This window comes from Callospermophilus lateralis, chromosome 6 (genome assembly GCF_048772815.1).
Source record: "Callospermophilus lateralis isolate mCalLat2 chromosome 6, mCalLat2.hap1, whole genome shotgun sequence".
NCBI lineage: Eukaryota > Metazoa > Chordata > Mammalia > Rodentia > Sciuridae > Callospermophilus > Callospermophilus lateralis.
This window is the reverse complement of record NC_135310.1, coordinates 128,778,460-128,800,855: the sequence shown is the minus strand read 5'-3', so window position 1 is coordinate 128,800,855 and position 22,396 is coordinate 128,778,460. Positions and strand designations below refer to the sequence as shown.

The following is a 22,396-nucleotide window of genomic DNA, read 5'->3' as shown; positions in this document are numbered from 1 at the left end:
TCAAAGAGGACCACAAGTCCTCCCTCCTGTGGTGGCACTCGTACTCTTTGCATGCCAAGTATCCTCTTGCCAACTGTGGATTTCCTGCTTTATCAGCACCTGTGGACCAGCTCTGAACTAGAAAAACTATAAAACTTTTCTGCTATTCCAGTAAGCTGCAACTACCCCTTCTTTAGTGTAGTGTGAATTCTGCACTGGGAGAAGGAGCTAAACTCTCCCTCAGCCCAAGAGTATCCAATAGATTTCTCTTTATACCTTATAGTCTTTTTTAAAAATTTTTTGGTACCAGGGATTGAACCCAGGGGCACTTAACCACTGAGCCACATCCCCAGCCCTTTTTTGTATTTTATTTAAAAACAGTGTCATGCTGAATTGCTCTAGGGCCTGCCTCACTAAGTTGCTGAGGCTGGCTTTAAACTCACAATCCTCCTGCCTTGGGATTACAGGCATGTGCCATTGTGCCCAGAATTATAGTTACTCTTATAGCATAGCTTAACAATGCTTTATATTAAACTTCCTGTTTGAAACACTGTGATTTCTGTCTCCTGACTGGGCCTATACAGTATAATAAAAATAAAACATTGCAAGAATATACACCAGTATAATATAAATGAAATAAGAAACTGGTCACAACTGTTACACCTAAGAAAAGGGAATAGTTTGAAGAACAGACATGGGAGGGAAATATGCTTTTTCTTTGTGTGTGTGTGTGTGTGTGTGTGTGTGTGAGTAGCACTGGGGATTGAATTCAAGGCTCTTTCATCACTGAGTCCTTTTTATTTTATTTTTTTAAATATTGAGATAGGATTTTGCTAAGTTGCCCAGGCAGGCCTCAAATTTGTGATTCTTGGTCCTCAGTCTCCTGGATCACTGAGATTCTGTACAGATGTGCACTACCAAACACCCTAGCAGGAAATCTATTTTTTTAAGTATGTCCTTGACTGACTTTTGAATGTTCCAGCTGTGCATGCTTTACCTATTCTAGTGTGTGTGTGTGTGTGTGTGTGTGTGTGTGTGTATGTGTGTCTGTGTGTGTGTGTTTGCATGTGTAAAAGAGAAAATTTTAAGCTGCTATAGGCTCAGGACAGAAGTGGCTACAAATATATGCCCCAGTAGGAATCAGTTGCAGTGCTTATCACTAATGGTCAGGCAAAATGGCCACAACAAAGCAGTAACTAAAATAAAAACAAATTTAAATTTATAAACATCTTGCTCCTTATCCACTCCCAAAGTTGCTTTATCCATGAATATTGTATATGCCACAAAACTATCAGAGATTACTAATACATCCCATACTGTTGTGGTTTAGATATGAAGTGTCCCCCAAAAAAACTCATGTGTAAGATGATGCAAGAAAGTCTAAAAGTGAAATGATTGGGTTATGAGAGCCTTAACCTAATCAGTGTATTAATCCCTTGTTAGGAATCAACTGGGTGGCCACTGTAGGCAGGTAGGGTGTGACTAGAGGAGGTGGGTCATCAGAATGTGATTTTGTGGTATATATCTCTCTCTGCTTCTTGATGCCTGTGTTCTGGCCTGCTGTCCTTTGTAACATTCTTCTGCCATGATGCCCTGCCTCACCTTGGGCCCACAGCAATGAAGCAGGCTGTCTATGGACTGAGATATGAACTTTTCCTCCTCTGAAATTGTTCTTGTCAGGTCTTTCGGTCACAATGACAAAAAAGTTGACTAAAACACATCCTATAATATAAAGCCAAAAGAATTTCAAAAAGCTAAATTTGGGAGAGAATCAACAAAATGACACAAACCTGAGATCATCACTGAACTGGCTTTGTGCTTGTGCTTATAACCACATTTGAAAAGCATCTATGTAAAATCAGAAAAGATAATGCAGTCAAGGGCTGCAGAATAATGTGGTGGCCAAGGAACTGCGATATTGTGATGTAAGAAATACTTTATCTCTTCTCCCAGATCTGGCATGGAGCTCCTGAAAATTTGTAATTTTCCAAACAATAGGAATGCTAGGAGAATCTTTATTTCAAAACTAATATTTGATCTTTGACCTTGGTTTCTGACATAGAACTCCTTATCACTTGGAATTTCTTTGTTAAAAAGAACATCTTTTGGGGTTGAGGTTGTGGCTCAGTGGTAGAGCATTTGCCTAGCATGTGTGAGGTGCTGGGTTCAATCCTCAGCACTACATAAAAATAAATAAATAAAATAAAGGTATTGTGCCCAACTACAACTTATTGAGCTCCTGAATGGGTCCTAGTCACCAGAAAAACCAAACCATGATTAGAAGTTTAGAACTTTCAGCTCCACATCCCACATCCACATCCTGGAGAGGGGCTGGAGATGGAATTAATAATTATCCCTGCATGATGAAGCCTCCATGAAAGTTCCTGAACTATGGGGTCAGAAAGCTTCCAGGTTCCTGAACACATGTAGGTGCTATTCTCCACTAGGCATGTCCTGGATAGAGCATGGAAACTGTCCCTTCCCACATTCCTTACTCTAAGCATCTCTTCCATCTGGCTGTTCAGCTACATTTTGTATAATACCCTTTATAATAAACTGATAGACCTAAGAGCTTTCCTAAGTACCGTGGATCACTCTAGCAAATGATTGAATCTAAAGGGAGGATTGTGGGAACCCCTGATATGTATCCAGGAAGTCAGAATTTCCAGAGCCTGGACTTAAAATTAGTATTTGAAGTGCATGGCAGTCTTATGGGATACCTTAACCTATGGGATCTGACTCAACATCCAGGTATATAGTACAGACTTGAATTAAGTTACAGGATGTCCAGTAAGTGTCCATTGGAGAATTTCTTGGTCAGTGTGGGAGGAAAAACAACACATTTTAGTGAACAAAATTGTCAAGGGTTGGGGCTGGGATTGTACCTCAGTGGTAACGCACTTGCTTAGCATGTATGAGGCACTGGGTTTGATTCTTAGCACCACATAAAAATAAATAAAATAAAAGTATTGTGTCCATCTACAACTAAAAAAAATTAAGAAAAAAAGAAATGTCTAGGGTTGAGAGCATAGTGGAGAAAACAGCTAAGGTTTTTTTTGTTTTGTTTTGTTTTCCTGTTATACAGGATCATGACCAATTTTGCAGTAGACAGATTGTCTTGAATTTGACTCTTAGGCCTATAAATTCTTACTCAGAATATGGCACCAATATATAATGTTTGTATATTTCTTGCACATTGGGCATTCAGCAGCAGCAGCAGCAGAAGTTAAGTGGTGAGTGGAAACCCATGCTTTTGGGCCCATCTGTACCTCCCACCACCATAGCCACTGCTTTCATGAGCCCATTGTGCAGCATTGGGGTAACCTATGCAGAGGCTGGTTGAAGTGAAGTACTCATTCTCTTACTTGGTGGTTTAGTGCTTCTTCAATTATGGATGTGCCCCCATGGGCATTAGCATACAATACAAAAATACTCACACTTTTTTTGCATTTTCACAGAATCATTCATGTGTCTCTTCCCTGAATTTTATTCTTTGATCTTCCAAACCTTCTCCTTCCAAGCCTTTGGTCAACTAGCTAAGCCATTTGCCACTGACTATTTACATCTGTTCTTCCATTGAGCCACTTCTCCTTCCAAACAAAACGCATAGCCAGGTGCATCACCCAAAGCCCTGTCCTTTGGGAAGATTTCCCATTACTACTGTCTTCCACAGCTACTTTTGAGTGAGGGTATAGTGCAGCAGCAGTCTGTTTTTGTTTGATTCTTATTTATTTATTTTATGTTCTTCTTATTTTTTGTTATTTTATTTATAACTGTGAAGTTCATTGTGACATGTGATACCAGTTTGGTGGAGTTTGGGAACGGGTTCTTGTTCCCAGGGTTGAAGAATAAATACTGGAGAAACACTGAAGCAAGCGTAGCAAGCAAGTTGTATTTAGGAAAGTGATAGAGGACAGACTCCACAAAGAGAAGGAGGCCTTGGAACAAAAAGCCAAGGGGAGAGGGTACAACTAGCTTTCTTATAAATCCCAATACCCATGTCTTTAATCATTGTCTTCTCTTTCTTCCCTGTATACATGACTAGAAGCAGGAGCACAGGAGATTAATTGATCATAACCCAGAGTGTCCAGGAACACAATCCCAGTTGACCCAGCAAAACTATTGTTCTTTCTTTGATAACCAGTCATCACTCTCTTGCCCTCCATCCTTCATTACCTACACTGACTGCCTGACCTTTGCCCCTGCCTGAGTTTGCTGAGGAATGGGACATATCCTATCCACTTAGGCCAGGCAGGGCCGTAGCCAAATTGCTTTTTGGCAAAGAAAGCATGTGGGGGTCAGCACAGTGGGCCTATTTTATAGAATAATTCTCTCAACCTCATGTTCCCACCATCCTCATCTGTCTGTTTCCTAACATGTATAGAATATAATTTGCTCCATTTCAACTCTCAGTTTTCCCCTCTCCCTCCCCTTCTCCCTCTCCCTACCATCTTCCCCTACTTTCTTGGTCTTCCTTCTATTAATTTATTGTATTTTAATTGATATATTATGGATATACATAAAAGTTGAATTTATTGTGATATATTCATACATGCACACAGAATGATGCATAAAACCAGTTTCATTCTGTGGTTCCTCCCCCTTCCTGTACCTCTTCCTTCCCCCTTGATTCCCTTCCTCCACTCTTTAAGTCTTCCTTCTATTTTCATGGGATCCCATCTTTTTTAAAATTTCTTATTTCTCTCCAGCTTCTAGGTATGAGAGAAAACATTCGATCTTGTTTTTCAACATATTAATGCAGACACCAACTTCCTTAATGAGACTCCCAAAACTCAAGGAAATAAAACCAAGAATCAATAAATGAAATGACTTCAAATTAAAAAGCATCTTCACAGCAAAGAAAACAGTTTAGATATCCATGCAGTAACCCTATGAATATGGATTGTGCTTCCCCTAGAACCAAGAGACTATCAAGCATCAGTGGTGTTACCATTAGTGGTGCAAAGTGCAATAACTTGTCCTTATTTCAAAGGAATTTCCTTGCTAGGAGTGGTGTCACACACCTGTAATCCAAGCTACTTGGGAGGCTGAGGCAGGAGGATCCCAACTTCAAGGCCAGCCTGGGCAACTTAATGAGACCCTATCTCAAAAAATAAAAAGGAATACCTGGGAGAAGTGGTCCATACATGAAATCCCAGGAACTAGGAGGCTAAGGCAGAATCTGAGAAAATCTGCCAGTTATTCCTCTGACAGGTGATTAATATACAGAAAGTATAAAGAATTCAAAAAACTTAACACACATACAAAAAAAAACCCCACAAATAATGCAATCAATAAATGGACAAATGCCAAGTGCTGTGGTGCACATTGTAATCCCTGCAATTCAGGAGGCTGAGGCAAGAGGATCACAAGTTCAAAGCCAGCCTCAGCAACTTAGCGAGACCCTGTCTTTAAATAAAAAATAATATCAGGATCAGTTAAGCCAATCTATATAGAAATCTTCTAAATATTGTGCCCCTTACTTGAATGCTCACTTTTACTCATTTTATTAAATAGTCACATTGATTACCCAATATCTGTCATAAACTATAAAATGATAAGTTAATACAGATGGACAATACATGGCTCATAGTTTTGAAGTATGTGCTGTTCAAAAATGGAAACCAAGAAACAATTATAACAGCACTCCATGTGTTGCAGTAGAGTTAACAAAGGCATGATGGATATAGAAAGAAAGGTGTTATCAACATAGAATGTTTTAAGAGAGAGAGTTGGCACTGGGTCCTAAAGTATTTTCATGAAATCTATTCAGTACACAAGTGCATGTGGGTGTGGCACTGACAGCCTAGGGAAGATGCTGAGTATCTTGTATTATTTTGTTTGTATATACCTTTTAAATTTGAATTGTGTTGTAGATAGTAAGATACATGTCAAATGTGATTTTATTAAGAGACAAATACTCAATTTGCGATCAACAGTGTAAGAAACCCGGTATTCATTCGGTTAATGTGTGTTTTAATTATCTACCAGTACCAGCCATTCCAGGAACATTAAAAATGGTATCTTCAATGCAAATAAATAAATAATAGAGTTGGGAATATGGCTCACTGGTTAAGGGCCCCTGGTTCAATCCCTAATACCAACAAACAAATGATCTAAACAGGCATTTCTCATCCTCCTGATGTGAGGAATAGCTTACAAATGGCCAGGAAATATACAAAAAACGTTCAACATTCTTAGCAATCAGGGAAAGGCAAATCAAATCTATACTGAGACTTCATCTCACCCCAGTTAGAATAGCAATCATCAAGAGTACAAATAATATGGACTGGGGTTGTGGATCAGCACTAGAGTGCTTTTGCCTAGTATGTGTGCAGCACTGGGTTCAATTCACATATAAATAAATGAACAAAATAAAGGTCCATCAATAACTAAAAATTTTTTAAAAGAATACAAATAATAACCAGGCGCAGTGGCATAAGCCTGTAATCCCAGCAATGTGGGAGGATCTCAAGTTGGAGGCCAGCCTCAGCAATTTAGCAAGATCTTTTATCAAAATAGATAATAAAAAGGGCTGGGATGCAGCTCAGTGATAAAGCACTTCTGGGTTCAACCCCCAGTACCAAAAAGAAAGAAAGAGTACAAATAATAATAAATGCTGGTGAGAATGTGGGGGAAAAACATACACTCATACATTGTTGGTGGGACTGTAAATTAGTATGACCACTTTGGAAAGCAGTATTAAGATTCCTCAAAAGACTGGGAATGGAACCACCTACAACTCAGCTATTCCACTCCTTGGTATTTATCCAAAAGAACTAAAATCAGGGGCTGGGGATATGGCTCAAGCGGTAGCGCGCTCACTTGGCATGCATGCGGCCTGGGTTCGATCCTCAGCACCACATACAAACAAGGATGTTGTGTCCACCGAAAACTAAAAAATAAATATTAAAAAATTCTCTCTCTCTCTCTCCCCCCTCTCTCTTTCTCAAAAAAAAAAAAAAAAAAAAAAAGAACTAAAATCAGCATACTATAGAACATGCATACTAATGTTTGTTTATAGCAGCCCAATTCACAACAGCCAAGTTATGGTTGGAACCAGTCCTGGTACCCATCAACCATCAAATAGATAAAGAAAATGTCTTATATATATGCAATGGAATTCTACTCAGCCATAAAGAAGAATGAAATTAGGGCATTTACTGGTAAATGGATGGACTAGAAAAAAATGTGCTTTAAAAAAAAGCAGTCCATTTTAGCTCAAGACCAATGTCTTGAACTGAACTAAAATTAGCATTTTTTTCCCTCTGTAAACTTGTCATAAAGTACCTCTCCTTCCCACTAAGACAGATTATAAGCATCTGGGCCACATGCTTATGCACCTTACTTTTGCCTTCCAGTTCTGCTCATGCTGTATCTAGAATGTACTTCTTCTATATTTCAATGGATGATGTTATGGCCATGTGACTTTTTCATATTGATTAGTTTGACAGTACCCAGGTAATCATGGGCATTTCGAGCCTCATAGTCATTTGATGCCCCACAGTCAGGAATCCTGTCTCTTATAAGACCCAGTAGCAAGATGGGAGGATTTCCTAGTGGAGTACACTTTTCTAACAGCATAGACTTGAGGTTTATGTTGTGATTTTCCTTTGGAGCCTACCAGTAATGTCACACTGCATCTTTGACCATCACTGATACCTCTAGTATCTAGTACTCTAGAGTTTATTAGATCAGCTAAAACAAAGTAGCAAGGCTGTGTAGAACAGACTAGAATAGCCACAGAACCCTTCCTGCTCTGGGCTCCATTCAGTTACTAATGAACACTTCCATGCAGTAACCCTATGAATGTGGAATGTGCTTCCCCTAGAACCAAAAGACTATCAAGCATCAGTGGTGTTACCATCAGTGGTGCAAAGTGCAATAACTTGTCCTTATTTCAAATGAATGTTCTTGCTAGGAGTGGTGTCACATACTTATAATTCAAGCTACTCAGGAGGCTGAGGCAGGAGGATCCCAACTTCAAGTCCAGCCTGGGTAACTTAATGAGACCCTGTCTCAAAAAATAAAAAGGAATACCTGGGAGAAGTGGGACACACCTGTAATCCCAGCAACTAGGAGGCTAAGGCAGAAAGATTGCAAGTTTAAGGCCAGCCTTTGCAATTTAGCAAGATCTTTGTTCAAAAAAAAACTGCAGTTAGGGTCAGGGGCATGAGATGTAGCTCAGTGGTAAACACCCTTGGATTCAGTCCTCAATACTCAATTAAAAAGAAAATGTCCCGGGGCTGGCGCAGCAGCTCAGTGGTAAGGCACTTGCCTAGCATGTGTGAGGCCCTGGGTTCAATCCTGAGGATCACATAAAATGAAACAAATAAAAGCATGCTATCCATTTACAACTCCAAAATTAAAAAAAAAAAAAAAAAAAAAAAAAAAGAAGAAGAAGAAGAAAGAAAGAAAATGTCCCAACAGGCTCCAGACTACTAGATCTCTAAAAATTTTAGAGATGGCCTTGAATCTCTATAGGGTTTATCTTCCACCCATGGAGTGTTTTGTCTTACCAATGGCCCCAACATACTTACCTTTCTATCTCATTCTGTTTGATTAATGCAATATCATCTATATAGTGAAACTATGTGATGTTTTGAGGAATGTCCAGAAGGTCATGTCCAAGAGTATACTGGGGCTAGTTCACACTGCCTCATGAAGCTGATTTTTAAATTTTCAAGAACTTTTGAAACCAGTTGTTAAACAGCCAATACAAAAAATGGTTATTTAAACTTACATTAAAATAAATTATATTTTAAGACAAAAGTAAAAAGTACTTAAACTCATCATTTCCTAGTTATTTTACCATAGTTCACTGTTATCTATGCTCTCGTGGTTATTCACATCTGTAATGTCTGTATAATAAAACTACTATATAATATACTGCATAGTAGTATGTTACTATGTGTCTCTTTCCAACTTTTTTTTTTTTTTTTTTTGAAATGTCACATTGACAGCTTAAAATTGGCCATGGTGGGAATATTTTAGACTATGAAAATCGTAAAGTGCTACAAATCAAAGCTTTTTTTTTTTTTTCAACCTGGAGTAGCAACCATCAGTATCCTTGTCTCTTTGGACCACATAGTCCAAAAAATCACAAATATGAACTTATATCTACACTCTGTAAATGTAAATTATCTCTGGTCCTCTTTCCTGATAGTATTTTAACAGAGCATTCATCAGATTGATGGTTGTGTAACATGGACCTGGAACTATGTTAATAAGACACAATGACTGCAATTATTGCTCTCTCTTGGTTTAGTTTGTGGTAGCCCAGTCATCTTCCAAGATCTATCTGGTTTTTGTAGTGACTAGACTGGTGAATTAAATGGGGCATATGAAAGGGACAATTAGCCCTGAATCCTTTAAATGTGGCATCAGGCAATCATTTATTTTTATCATAACATTGTTCTTGATTTACTGCATTTGTGGAGAAGGGAATGCAGATTCAGGGCATCATTTGGCTTTCCCCACTTTTCTATTACTCCATACACCAAAGATCCAATGTGGAGATCCTGCCAACTCCCTAGTACATGCATCCCAATTATGTCTTAAGATAGGCCAACGGGTACATTCACTTGATCTGGACCTGGGCCAGCTGGGCCAGCTGAGCCCACAGGCCCCAGCTGTAATGGAAGAGAGGTATGGTAATGACTCAGCTGAACCATATTAGAGTGAGATTAAATATTCTAAGTATTCTTATAGCCCTAGGGTGTTATAATTCTGTTAGTATAGTGTGGTCCACCTCAGAAGTGTTAAATGGAAAAATAAGTAGGTCAGTGGATCATAGGCCAGGCATGGTACTACACACTTGTAATCACAGACATTCAGGAGACTAAGGCTGGAGAATTGCAAATTTGAGGCCTGCCTCAAGCAACTTAGTGAGACCTTTTCTCAAAATAAAATATGAAGGGCTGGGGATGTAGCGCAATGATAGAGCACTTGCCTAGCACACACAGGCCCTGGGTTCAATCCCTAGTACTGCAAACAAACAAACAAACAAAAATGTGGGGTCCTGAGTAGGTGAATCAGAGGCTTGAGGGGGAGAGTTGGATGCTGGGAGTCACTGGAAGTAGAAAGGAGGAGATGCATTGTCCTTATTCTTACTGTTGCCAGAGAGAAGCAGCGAGTGACCTTTGTACCTACCACTGTGGTGAGGACTCTCGCTGGCATATTTTCTATAGATATTCCCCTGCCCCCTTTACCATAATCAGTAGCTAATTAATTGTCTGTGGGCTGTGGAACCCTAGGGTCTTAACAGAATTAATGAGTTCTTTCTCTCCATGGGATGAGAGTCCTGGGATCTCTCCCTCTATGGCCACACAACATCAACCTACCTAACTTCAGTATCACTAAAGCAGAAGCCAACTTCTCCTTGACTGAGAGGGGTGGTTGGTAGACCTTCTTAGCAAAGAGGTATCTCTGACTTCTCTTGGCCTCATCTTTCCTGCAGAGATAGGGTGGGCTGTGGTTGGCGAACAGCCAACATACTTCGGTTCACACATCAGCTTGGGTGCTTATTAACTATATTGCCTAAATTTTCTTTGCCTCAATTTCTTCATATTAAAGGAAAGATAATACTAACACATAGAGTTGTGAAGGACAATCAGAGGTATGCTGGTAAATGCTGGTAACAACCAGTTGGGTTGGGGGAGGCAGAGCCAATTTGTAGTGATGTCCATTTCCATAGTGTAAATACTCCTCCTGTAGCTGATTCAAGCTACCAATGGCTTAATAAGTATCTCAAAAAATTTCTGAAATTTTTTTTATTTATTTATTCTTATCCAGGGTCTAATGCATGCTAGACAGGCACTTTACCACTGAGCTACATCACCAGCCCTTTAGTTATCTTCCTGATGTCCAAGTGGAGACTAAGTGCCAGCTGCGAGTTTTGTCATGGTTGTTTGCTGGCAGCAAAGAGATTTTTCTTTGATTAACGGTAAGTAAAATGTTTGTTGTTCTCCTGTGAGCTATCAGTTTCCACAACAGTGAAGCATTGTATTTGGAGTTAGAGGGATTTTTATAAGACACATTTAATCAACCTGACAGATTCATCCCTCCAGCTCTGGATGGGAACAGGTCATGGTCAACCACAGCTCCCTAGTGGGCTTCTTCCCTCTGGGCTTTTCTGAACGCCCAAGACTCGAAAAAAGTCTCTAGAATCTTATCCTGGCACTTATTGACTAGGTGACTTTAGAAAGTTGTTATCTTTTCTGAAACTGTTTACTCTGGTAAAACTGGAATAATATCTTCTTTGCAGATTGCTATGAGAACAGAGGTTCAGGGAGCTGCTTAGTACCACACTTGGCCCATAGGAAGCACTTAACATACAGTAGCCACCAATAGCAATGGCAGGTAATGACTATGGAACTATCGTAGACCCCCTTAGGGAGGATCCCTAACCCCGATCTTCTCACAATCCTAGTACTATGGTCTCAAGAAACAAATAAAAGCACAAACCAATAAATGAATGTATATAAAGAAGAATTATTATAAGAAAAGTAGTAAATGAAAAGAGTTCAAAAGAGAAAAAAGTACAGAGTTCCTAAAACAGATATAATCTAAACTGGGTGCATTGGCAGATGCCTGTAATCCCAACTACTCCAGAGACTGTGGCAGGAGCATCACAAGTTTGAGGCCAGCCTCAGCAACTAAGCAAGACCCTGTCTCAAGATTAAAAGAACTGAGAAGGTAGCTCAGTGGTAAAGCACTGCTGGGTTCAATCCCCAGTACTCCTTCCCACCCCCACCCCCCAAAAAACAAGATGTAACCTATGGATATCCAGAAATAAGGTAGAGAAAGAGAGTGAAGTAACAAGAGAATAACCAATTTAAAAATGTAGAAAACTGATTAGGATAATAGTTGACCAATGAATAAGAAATAGTTGGCTATTGTTTAAGTTGCATACAAAGAATTATATATTTCAAAGAAAACAAATGAGGGGTGGCTGCTGACAGGCATGGAGTTTCTTTTGGGGTGATGTGAAATGTTCTGGAGGTAGGTGGTATTTAATTACATAACTGGTGAATATACTTGAAAACTCTTAAGTTTGGTATGTGAACTCTATCTCAAATAAAAGAAAGAGAGGAAGAGAGAGAATTAAAAATTCAAAGCCAGGCACAGCGGTGCACACCTGGATTCCCAACACTTGGGAGGCTGAGGCAGGAGGATGACTTGAGCCCAGGATTTCAAGCCCAACCTGGGCAACGTAGCAAGACCCTGTCTCAGCAAACAAAGGAACAAATTCAAAAGGTAGTTCTGTGCTGGAAGTGGAAAATTAGGAAGTCAGGGAGGAGTACATAAGAGCTTCGAAGACTCTGAAATGTTTGTTCAGTTCCTTAACCTGGGTGGTGGACATCACACAGATTGACTTCATTATTTTTAAGACCAAGCACAGTACTGCATACCAGTCATCCCAGCAATTCAGGTGACTGATCGCAAATTCACCTAAGCAATTTAGCAAGAATCTGTCTCAAAATAAGAAATTTTAAAAGCCTGGAGATGTAGCTCAGTGGGTAAAGTATCCCTAGGTTCAATTTTCAGCACACACACAAAAAGTTATTCTTGTTCATAATGCTATGAACTCAGTATTTTTAACATGTATGGGGTCATTCTCACCTCCCGCTGGTAAACTTCCCTTGGAACTAAGCAATTTTCCTAATCAGTCAGCTGAGTGACTTAGGTTGCTCAAGAGGCCCGAGCAACTGAATTGATCTTGATATGAGTGTGGATCTCTTAAAATGAAAGAAAATCTCTCCCATAGATAATGCATTCTCTCTCAGATAAGCTCCCTTGCAAATGAAGTATAAAATAGAATATGAAGTTCTACAAAATTCATCCAACCAATAAAGAAATAATCAAGCTGACAGAAATAATATATATATATATATATATATATATATATATATATATATATATAAACATTCATTCAAAATATATTTACTTGCTATGTATTCCAACAAATAAATTAAGAACAACAGTTAGAAAAGCACTCAGAACATAGGCACCCAATAAACCTCTGCTGAAAGAATGAGTTAACGGATCCATATTTGACATCAGCCTCCTTTGCCCTCACTCAAGTCAGAAGCACCAGCATGAGGTCTCTGATCACTGTCCACCACATTCCATTCCCACTAGACGTTTGACCAGGACTGAGCATCCAGAGTGTTTTTACAAAACACGCTGGAACACACTAATCTGACACACTCATCCCTCTAGCTCTGAACAGGAACAGGCCATGCTCAACCAAAGCTCCCCAGTGGGATTCCTCCTTCTGGGCTTCTCTGAACACCCAGGGCTAGAAAAGATTCTCTTTGTGGTTGTCTTAACTTCCTACCTCCTCACCCTGGTGGGCAACACACTCATCATCCTGCTGTCGGTGCTGGACCCCAGGCTCCACTCTCCAATGTACTTCTTCCTCTCCAACCTCTCCTTCTTGGACCTCTGCTTCACCACAAGTTGTGTCCCCCAGATGCTGGTCAACCTCTGGGGCCCCAAGACCATCAGCTTCCTGGGCTGCTTCATCCAGCTGTTCACCTTCCTGTCCCTGGGGACCACTGAATGCATCCTCCTGACAGTGATGGCCTTTGATCGCTATGTGGCTGTCTGCCAGCCCCTCCACTATGCCACCATCATCCACCCCCGCCTGTGCCTGCAGCTGGCAGCTGTTGCCTGGATCATCGGATTGGTGGAGTCAGCAATCCAGACACCAGCCACCCTCCACCTACCCTTCTGTCCCCACCATCAGGTGGATGATTTTGTGTGTGAGGTCCCAGCTTTAATTCGGCTCTCCTGTGGGGACACCACCTACAATGAGATCCAGATGGCTGTAGCCAGTGTCTTCATTTTGGTTGTGCCACTCAGCCTCATCCTTATCTCTTATGGTGCCATTACCCGGGCAGTGTTGAGGATTAACTCTGCAAAGGGCAGGAGGAAAGCTTTTGGGACCTGCTCCTCCCACCTCATTGTGGTTACCCTCTTCTACAGCTCAGTCATTGCTGTCTACCTCCAGCCCAAAAATCCCTATGCCCAAAAGAGGGGCAAGTTCTTTGGCCTTTTCTATGCAGTGGGCACTCCTTCACTTAATCCACTCATATACACTCTGAGGAACAAGGAGGTAAAGAGGGCATTCAGGAGGTTGCTGGGGAAGGAAGTGGAGCCCAGACAAAACTGAGGGAGTGCTGATCAATCTGCTTTAAAATTGAAAGAAAAGGGGCTGGGGATGTGGCTCAAGTGGTAATGCGTAATGGGCTCGCCTGGCATGTGTGTGGCCCAGGTTCGATCCTCAGTACCACATACAAACAAAGATGTTGTGTCCGCTGAAAACAAAAATAAATAAGTATAAATATTTTTTTAAAAAATTGAAAGAAAAGGGGCTGGGGATGTAGCTCAGTTGGTAGAGTGCTTGCATGCATAAGGCCCTGGATTCAATCCCCAGCACCACAAAAAAGCTGGGGAGTTGTGGCTGTGGCTCAGCGGTAGAGCACTTGACTAGCATGTGTAAGGCATTGGGTTCTAGTCTCAGCACTGTATATAAATAAAAGAATAAAAGTCCATCAACATCTTTTAAAAATTAAAACTTGACCTGATTTCATCAGGAAGATTGAGTTTTGCAGCCCTGTCTTCTTCACACCCATCTTTTCACAGCAATAGATGATTTTGTGTGTGTGTGTGTGTATACGTGTGCATACACACTCATAAAAGAGAAAGAATAGAGATAGGGAGATAAGTATCTATATAAAGCATTTATCATGAATCAAATTTAATATTTTCTTTTTCTCTATTTTATTTTAAATGATTTGCCCTCACAATCATGTTCCTAATGTTATCATTTCCATTTCTAACTCCCCTCCCTTGTCATATTATCACTATTTTTCCATCTCTAGTTCCTACCCTATTTTCTTTGCTTCTCTTTTTTTCCACTTACTTATATATGTCTGGTTTATATTCTCATTCTGATTTGTCCTCCAAATACTAGTAAGAGAGATGAGCAGCTTGTAAGTTCAGAAACTCACCCAACAACACAGTATGAGAACTAAATAAATTCCAGGACCCCTGACATCCAGTCAGGCAATTCTCAAATACACACTGTTGTTTTCACACCCATAATCAGATACCGTAGTATCCTTAGGCTTGAAGCCAGCACAGAGCCTTGGGAAGAAACCTTAACTTCAGTCCTGGCATTTCTTCTTTACAATGCCAACAACAAGCTCAGGGAAAAGTCTTCATGTTTAGGCAGGCAAGATAATTTGTACATTGAGGATTCTGGTGCCATCTATTGGCCAAATGTGAAATTGCATGTGTCATCCCTGGCTCATGACCTGAAACTTCATGAACATCAGCACACACTGTGCTCTGCTCAGACAGGAACTGTTTATATACCGATTATGAACTGTTTATATACCGATTATGAGATTCCAGACACTATTTAATGTAATTTCCACACATTTATGCATTTAACCCATGTAATAACAATATGAAGCAAATAATACATCCTTTTTCAGAAGCAGAAACTAAGACACAGGATTTGGAACCAGGAGAACTGACCAGATTCCACGTTCTTAGCTCTGCCTGTGGGTACAATTATTGCCCTCCCAGCCCAGGTGAGACACCTCAATTCCTCAACAAACTTGAGAGCATCATCCCAATCTAGCAACACATGTACCATGGTCACTCCGTTTTGAATCTCAGAATACGTTGTAGCTTTTTGGGTTTTGTTTGTTTTTAGTACTAGCAATGGAACCCACTTTACCAGCCCTTGTTATATTTTGAGACGGGTTTCACAAAATTGCTCAGGCTGACCTTGAACTTTTGATCTTCTGCCTCAGTCTCCAAAGTTGCTGGGATTACATGTGTGTGCCACCATGATCAGTTGGAATAGTTTTTAAATGCTTCAAATCATCATCCCATGGCAACAAAAACCAAGAAAACCCTTGTAAGTATTTTTACAACTCTGTGCTCCTGCCTTCCTCTGTGTTCCTCTGTACTCCTGTTCTTCCACGAGATTTCAGGCTCCCATAAAGCAGAGAAAAATTTGCAGAAAATTGGCACCTGATTCTATGGATAAGTGAGTGAGCGAATGAATGAATTTTACCCTCCAGAGAATGTGTAAATAGTTGTGGAGTCCTAATTCTACAGATTCCTCTGCCTAGCTTTTCCATAGAACTGACAGCAATACCAAATTCTATTTCTAAGCTGGACATGGTGATGAACACCTGTAATTCCCAAAAATCAGGAGACTGAGGCAGAAGGATCGCCAGTTCAAGGCCAGCCTGGTCAACAGAGACCTTGTCTCAAAATAAAAAAGGGCTGAGGATGTAGATCCAAGGTAGAGTGTCCCTGGGTTCAACCCCAGTACCACACATACACATAAAATAAGTAAACATGTACACACACACACAAACACACACACTTCGGGTTTTTTTGGGGGGTGGGGGGAAGTGCTGGGGATCCAAGGGCCTCAGGCTTGCTAGGCAAGAACTCTACCATTGCACTATACTCCATCACCAGTTTTTTTAGTTTTATTTGTGTCAAGGTCTTCCTGTTGTCCGGGCTGGGCAAATTCTCCTTGAGTACATGCCAACAAAGAAAAATGAAAATTCTAGTTTCATTTCTAGTCCCTACATAAAATGGCCTTGATCCAACATTTACCCTGTTATCAGTCCAGAACAGCAGCATTAACTCTATTCTAATCCTAATCTTCATCCTAGCCATTCATGTGTTAATCTTATTTTCTCCTCAGCCTAATTATTAACCTTAAAGTAAGGTCCTCATTTTATGTTTAATAATTCTAATCTCAGCCCCATAAGCAACACTGTTAATTCTACTTTTCAAGGCTCTTATGTAATACTGTTTCTCAAGACCTGTTCCATCTTCTCTCACTGGCACCTAGAGACCTCTACTTTTTCCTTCTGTTTATCAGCTCCCTAAACCCAGAAGCTCAATTGTTTCTAGATGGACTCTAGGGGAAATACAACAGAGAATTAAGTGAAGCAGTTTATAGGAATCCGTTTTAATGAAACCTGCTTCATTAAATAAATGCTTTAACTCAGGCATTAGGACTAACAATTCTTATTCTAAATTCATCCAGTATTCATGTGAAAAGTTATGCGTTTGATACTCTAGAAGAAAAAACCCATTTAAATTTATTTAATCACAACCCTAAACAGTAGGGACAAAGACATATCTCCAGCACAGATAGCAGTAACACAACTGAGTTGGGAGCAGATAAAAGGTTAAAGGAATGTACAATAAAAGCATATGAAGGCTGGGGCTTTAACTGGGTTCGATCCTTAGCACCACATAAAAATTAATAAAGATACTGTGTGTTTAACCAAAAAAAAAAAAAAATGCATACGGTGTGAGTGCTTGGAAAGGAGGTGTGGTTGGTCAGAGAAGTCTTCATAGAAGTTTGAATCATGGTGGATAACTAAATTAATTTGAAATATTTGCTGCTTACTGTATAGAAAGGAATAAAGGCAGGGCTTATACATGTTACCCATTAAGATGGGGAGGTGTGGGCTGGGGATGGCTCAGTGGTAGAGTGCTTACCTAGCATGTCTGAGGCACTGGCCTTGATCCTCAGTACCGGAAAGAGATGGGGAAGTGTACAGGCCCTATACACTGGGCCCTCTGTGCTAACCCTTCCTCAAAGTTTTTTTAAATTATTTATTTACCTTAATTTGTTATATATGACAGCAGAATGCAGTTCAATTCATATTACACATGTAGAGCACAATTTTTCATGTCTCCGGTTGTACACAAAGTAGATTCAAACAATTCGTGTCTTTAAACATGTACTTAGGGTAAAAGATGACCATCTCATTCCATCAACTTTCCTACCCCGACTCCTCCTTTCCCCCACCCAATTTTTAACAAGCAATTTACATACAGCTCTGCCTGGCTTAAGTCAATAGGATATGTTACATTCCTCAGAAAACAACCAGTTATTTACAGGAGGAATGTAGGCCTGAAATTCCAATAACACAAGTTACCCTAAAGGGGGAGACTTTTGTGACCTTTATGCGGACCAGATTCCAGAATTCAGGGAGATGAGAATTCCCCCAAACCATAAAGTCTTTAAGAACAGGTTCCAATTAGAACCAGTTATCATGGGCCAAAGTGATCTAGAGTGGTCATGCATAGTGGAAACTTGAAAGTCTGAAGTCACCCCTGCCATCAGTCAAAAGTTAGGAAGTAGACCACAGCAGAACTCTCTGGAAACTTCCCTGAGACCCCAATAAAAATTGGAGGGCAGGAGAGGCACACCATCCCTGTCTTCTCTGTGACCCAGTCTCGCCTTTGAGAGTATCCCCGTTTCCCTTTCCCTATTCAGCAGTAAACTCATGTCTGCTACTCTGAGCGATGTCTGAAAGTTTTCTGGCATGATTGCAAGAACTGAGGTGAGAGAGGGCTGCCATGGCTGACTCAGCTTGGTGGCAAGGTATCCTATAACAGTTGGTAGCTACTCAGTCATTTAAATAGATAAGCAGGGAAAAGATAATGAAGGGTAACTGAAAGCCACAGGGAGGCACATCTGACAGATAAGTACCTGGAAAATGGAAGCTTGATATGTTAAAACCTCACCCAGTCTTAATAAAGAAAAAATTATCTCTTGTAACCAAGTATCCAGAAACTTTTTTATCACCAATACTAAGTCACAACCCCCAACCTCCCCTTAGCCAAAACATCAACCCTCACAAAGAAAGCCTGATGGGAGCTATTCAAAAGATAAAAAACTGATTAAGGATGCTGAGTCAAAAAGAGGGGAACTTGATAACAACCCCATTAAGAGGACAGGAAATTGAGACCAAAACAGGGAACTCAATTTCCTTAAAAATTCCAACTCTGAGCATAATACCTCTCTTAGAGGTAGTCCATGCAGTTCACATACTAATGTCAAAAAAAAAAAAAAAGTCTAAAAGTGGACTTGGGCAGGACTCTGTAAACTTCCCCAGCTCCCAATAAAATCAAAGGGCAGGATTCCTTTTAATACGGCTCATGCCTGTAACTCTGAGCAACGGGCCTGAAATCTTTCCAGCCTAATCACAAGAATCTGGGGTTGAGAAGCCTTTGCACTACTTGTTTCAAGAAGGCCCCAGTTATTTAGGAGGCTGAGGAAAGAGGATCCCAAGTTCAAAGCCAGCCTGGGCAACTTGGTGAAACCCTATTTCAATAAATTAAGAAGGACTGGGGATGAGGCTCAGTGATAGAAGGACCTGGACTCCATCCCAACACTGCAAACTAAGTGGGGGAGGGTAAGTATAAGGAGTTATGCCAGGGAGACAAAAGATTAAGTAGGAAAGTATTTTAGAAATGTACAGAAGTTACTGGATTGGATTCAACTAAAAAAGCGGGGGATGGATCCCCTCAAATGTTTCAAGCCTGCAGAATTTAGGATGCCAGAAAGCATGTACTTAACTATCCACCTAATATAATACTTGTGTTTAAAAAAGGAACTTTATTCCAGAACCTTGGGGTTTTAGCTGAGATTTAAGTCAGGTCACTAGCCCACTGACAGGGTCCAGCTCCTGTAGTATCCTGCAAGGACCCAGCATGAAAGCAGCCTTCCCAATTTCTTCAATGCAGAATATCACACCCCTCCCCACCTAAAAGAGTACCAGAATAGCTGCTTCAAAATATGCCTCTTTAGCATATGGATTGAGCTAAAGGTCATGAGAACCAAAGGGCCAGAGAGAATGCTCTCAAAACAGGGAAGAGATTTTTCCTTTGGTAAAGGAAATTTACATTTGTAAAGGTATAATTTTATCTATGGAGAAAGCACTAGCTCAAATCTGCATAACAAGCTTCACTAACAGAGCTTTCTACCCAGAAGCCCCAACCCCCTTCTGCTTTGCATAGCCTAAGACAGTATAAAGCCCAGATTGTTACCACCACTTTGGTACTAGTGGTAGTCCCATGTTACCCAGCTTGTACTGCCTAGGTGACCTGGCTGAATTTTACCCCACCCTAATATTTGAGGACAAGATGTCTGAAGGCCAGAAGTCCCTCTTCAGGTAGGCTATCAGACAACATGCTAGGGAGAGCATCAAATGATCTCTAACTTCATTATAACCTCATCTGCTTGCTAAATGACAACCCTCCCCCCAGCACCATGACAACTGATAATTGTGCTTGAATTCTCAGAAAACTCCACCCATCCCCAGAAGATATCACCTCCTTCTCCTTCATTTCTTTTGCCCTATATCTATAATCTCCCAACCCCCAACAGGTAAGAAGTTGCTTTGCAAGTTCATCTCCCACTTTTCCTATTCCTGGCCAATAATCAAGTCTCCTCCACTGCTCAATTGGAGCTTAGGCTTTATATTGGTTCAATAATTCTAAGAGGTAAAAAGGATCCAGCCTTTGGGGTCAAAAATTGGTAATATCACAGAGTGTAGTGGTACATGTCTATAATCCCAATGGAAGATCATAAGAACAGCATCAGCAATTAGTGAGCCCCTGAGCAACACAGGGAGACCCTATTTCAAAATTTAAAATTTTTTTAAAGAGCTGGTAACATAGCTCAGTGGTAAAGTGTCCTAGGAGTCAATCTTTAGTACCAAAAAAGAAAAAAAAATGGTAATGCCATTTGTACACATACAAAGCATGCTAGTAAACTTCTATTTTGGATTTTGGCACTAGGAATTGAACCCAGGTGTATTCTAGCACTGAGCCACATCCCCAGCCCTTTTTGAGACAGGGTCTTGCTAAGTTGCTTAGGGCCTCACTAAGTTGCTGAGGCTGTTTTCGAATTTGTGATACTCCTGCCTTAGCCTTCAGAGTTGCACCACCATGCCCAGCTTTCTCTTGTTAATGTCTTTTACCAATCTAATTTACAGGGTCTCAGCTGGGGACCTAAGATGGGTAGATAGGTATAGGTATAGGAAAAAGATTTTTTCCCTCTCCAATACCCTTTGACACACACACCTCAAGATGCACATGCATGATGCATAAATGTTCCTCACTTTGCTGTACCCAGTCCCTAGAAGTGTCCCCATATAGGCTTTCACCTGTGTTCCACCGCAGCTGCCAGGATGCTAGGTATCATCTGCCATGAATCATTATTGTGGTTCCATAATTCTAAGAGGTAGAAAGGATTCAGCCTTTGCGGTCAAAAATTGGTAATATCATAGAGTGTGGTGGTACATGTCTTGCTCCAAGGAGCATATAAGTGGATTCCATATTGTTTAAGTATTTTGAATATCACCTATTAGAAGTCCAGCTGTCATGTGATATGAAGCCCATGTTGATTGCCCTTAAGTTAATGGACCATGAAAAAGCAAAAAAAAAAAAAAAAAAAAAAAGAATTCTCTGCTCAAAAATCCCAAGAAGAAAAAACAGTTTGCCTGTCTAGGATGGCCTAAAACTAATAAGGACCATGGGAGGATCCATAGTTGACAGTGCCATCTTCAACACTGTAGACAGAAAGGCCAGGTATGTGACAACAGCTGGCCCTGAAATTTCCACAAGGAATAGGGGGCCTCATAAAAGACTGAATGCCAGCAAATAAACAGACCGGGTGGTCAACTTCGGAGGAGACAAGTAGTGGAAAGAGCCGTAAAGAACACTGGCTTTGGAGTAAGCAGGTTAGACCCATGGATTATTTTCTTAAAGGAGGCTGCAACAATATATTTATCCCACTCCATGTGTGGTGTTTATGGTGTGATAAATTCTGTATTTCCACCCGGTGAATCTGACACAGGCTTATAACTACGCAGACCAATAGGGCAGAAGCCCTGCTAGTCATTTCCAAAGCTTCAACAGGAAAAAAGATAATACATACTCTCATTCTCTTTTCTGTATCTCTCTCACTGACACTCACCTTTAGAATTCAGTCACCACATCATGAAGAATCCCCAGGCCACACAGAAAGCCATGTGTAAAGGTTCCAGCCCACAGCCCCAGTCCAATTCTCTGCTGAGCCAAAACCCACCTTTCCACACTGAAGGAACTTTCATATGACTCCAGTTCCCAGTCTTCAAACCTTCCAGCCACTGTAGAGTAAGTAGCCTGTGTCAATTTCTGACCCAGAAATTTTTTGTTGTTTAAGTGACTTTGGGTAATAAGTTACACAGCAATTGATAATAATGCACAGTTTAAACACTGATTTTTTTTTTCTTATTAACTGTATGACACTGCACAGGATTCTTTCTTTCCCAGGCCACAGTCTCCTTGCCATCTATTGAGCATACAAGCCCCTCCCTCCAGGGTTGTCCTGAGCACTAGAGCTAATGACAGAGATACCCAGTGTTCCTGGTTGGTCTCTTACACTATCTCAGTTTTTTATTTGTTCATCTTCACTGGTCATCATCCCATCTTGGGAACATATGTCCCATGCAAACCATCTTGTTCACTTCTCTGCTTCAGTGCCTAAAAATGCACCCACCACAGCATCTTGCCCAATCAACAC

The 22,396-nt window shown here is 40.6% G+C and overlaps 2 protein-coding genes across 2 annotated transcripts in view; one reads left to right on the top strand and one right to left on the bottom strand.

The window, feature by feature from the left end:
- The first annotated feature begins 13,222 nt into the window (after positions 1–13,222).
- On the top strand, positions 13,223–14,158 carry LOC143400807 (olfactory receptor 2H2). The gene has a single exon (XM_076857808.1). The coding sequence runs from the start codon at positions 13,223–13,225 to the stop codon at positions 14,156–14,158; it is 936 nt and encodes a 311-aa protein (XP_076713923.1).
- Positions 14,159–20,566: 6,408 nt separating this feature from the next.
- The window catches only part of Gabbr1 (gamma-aminobutyric acid type B receptor subunit 1), a 31,571-nt gene continuing 29,741 nt past the window's right edge, over positions 20,567–22,396 (bottom strand). The window contains exon 23 of the mRNA XM_076859084.2: positions 20,567–22,396. Within this exon, the coding sequence (XP_076715199.1) occupies positions 22,337–22,396 (60 nt within the window). The 3' untranslated portion in view covers positions 20,567–22,336.

Excerpts from the sequence above, each read along its gene's own strand:
- LOC143400807 (XM_076857808.1), top strand. The coding sequence starts at position 13,223 with ATGCTCAACCAAAGCTCCCCAGTGGGATTCCTCCTTCTGGGCTTCTCT.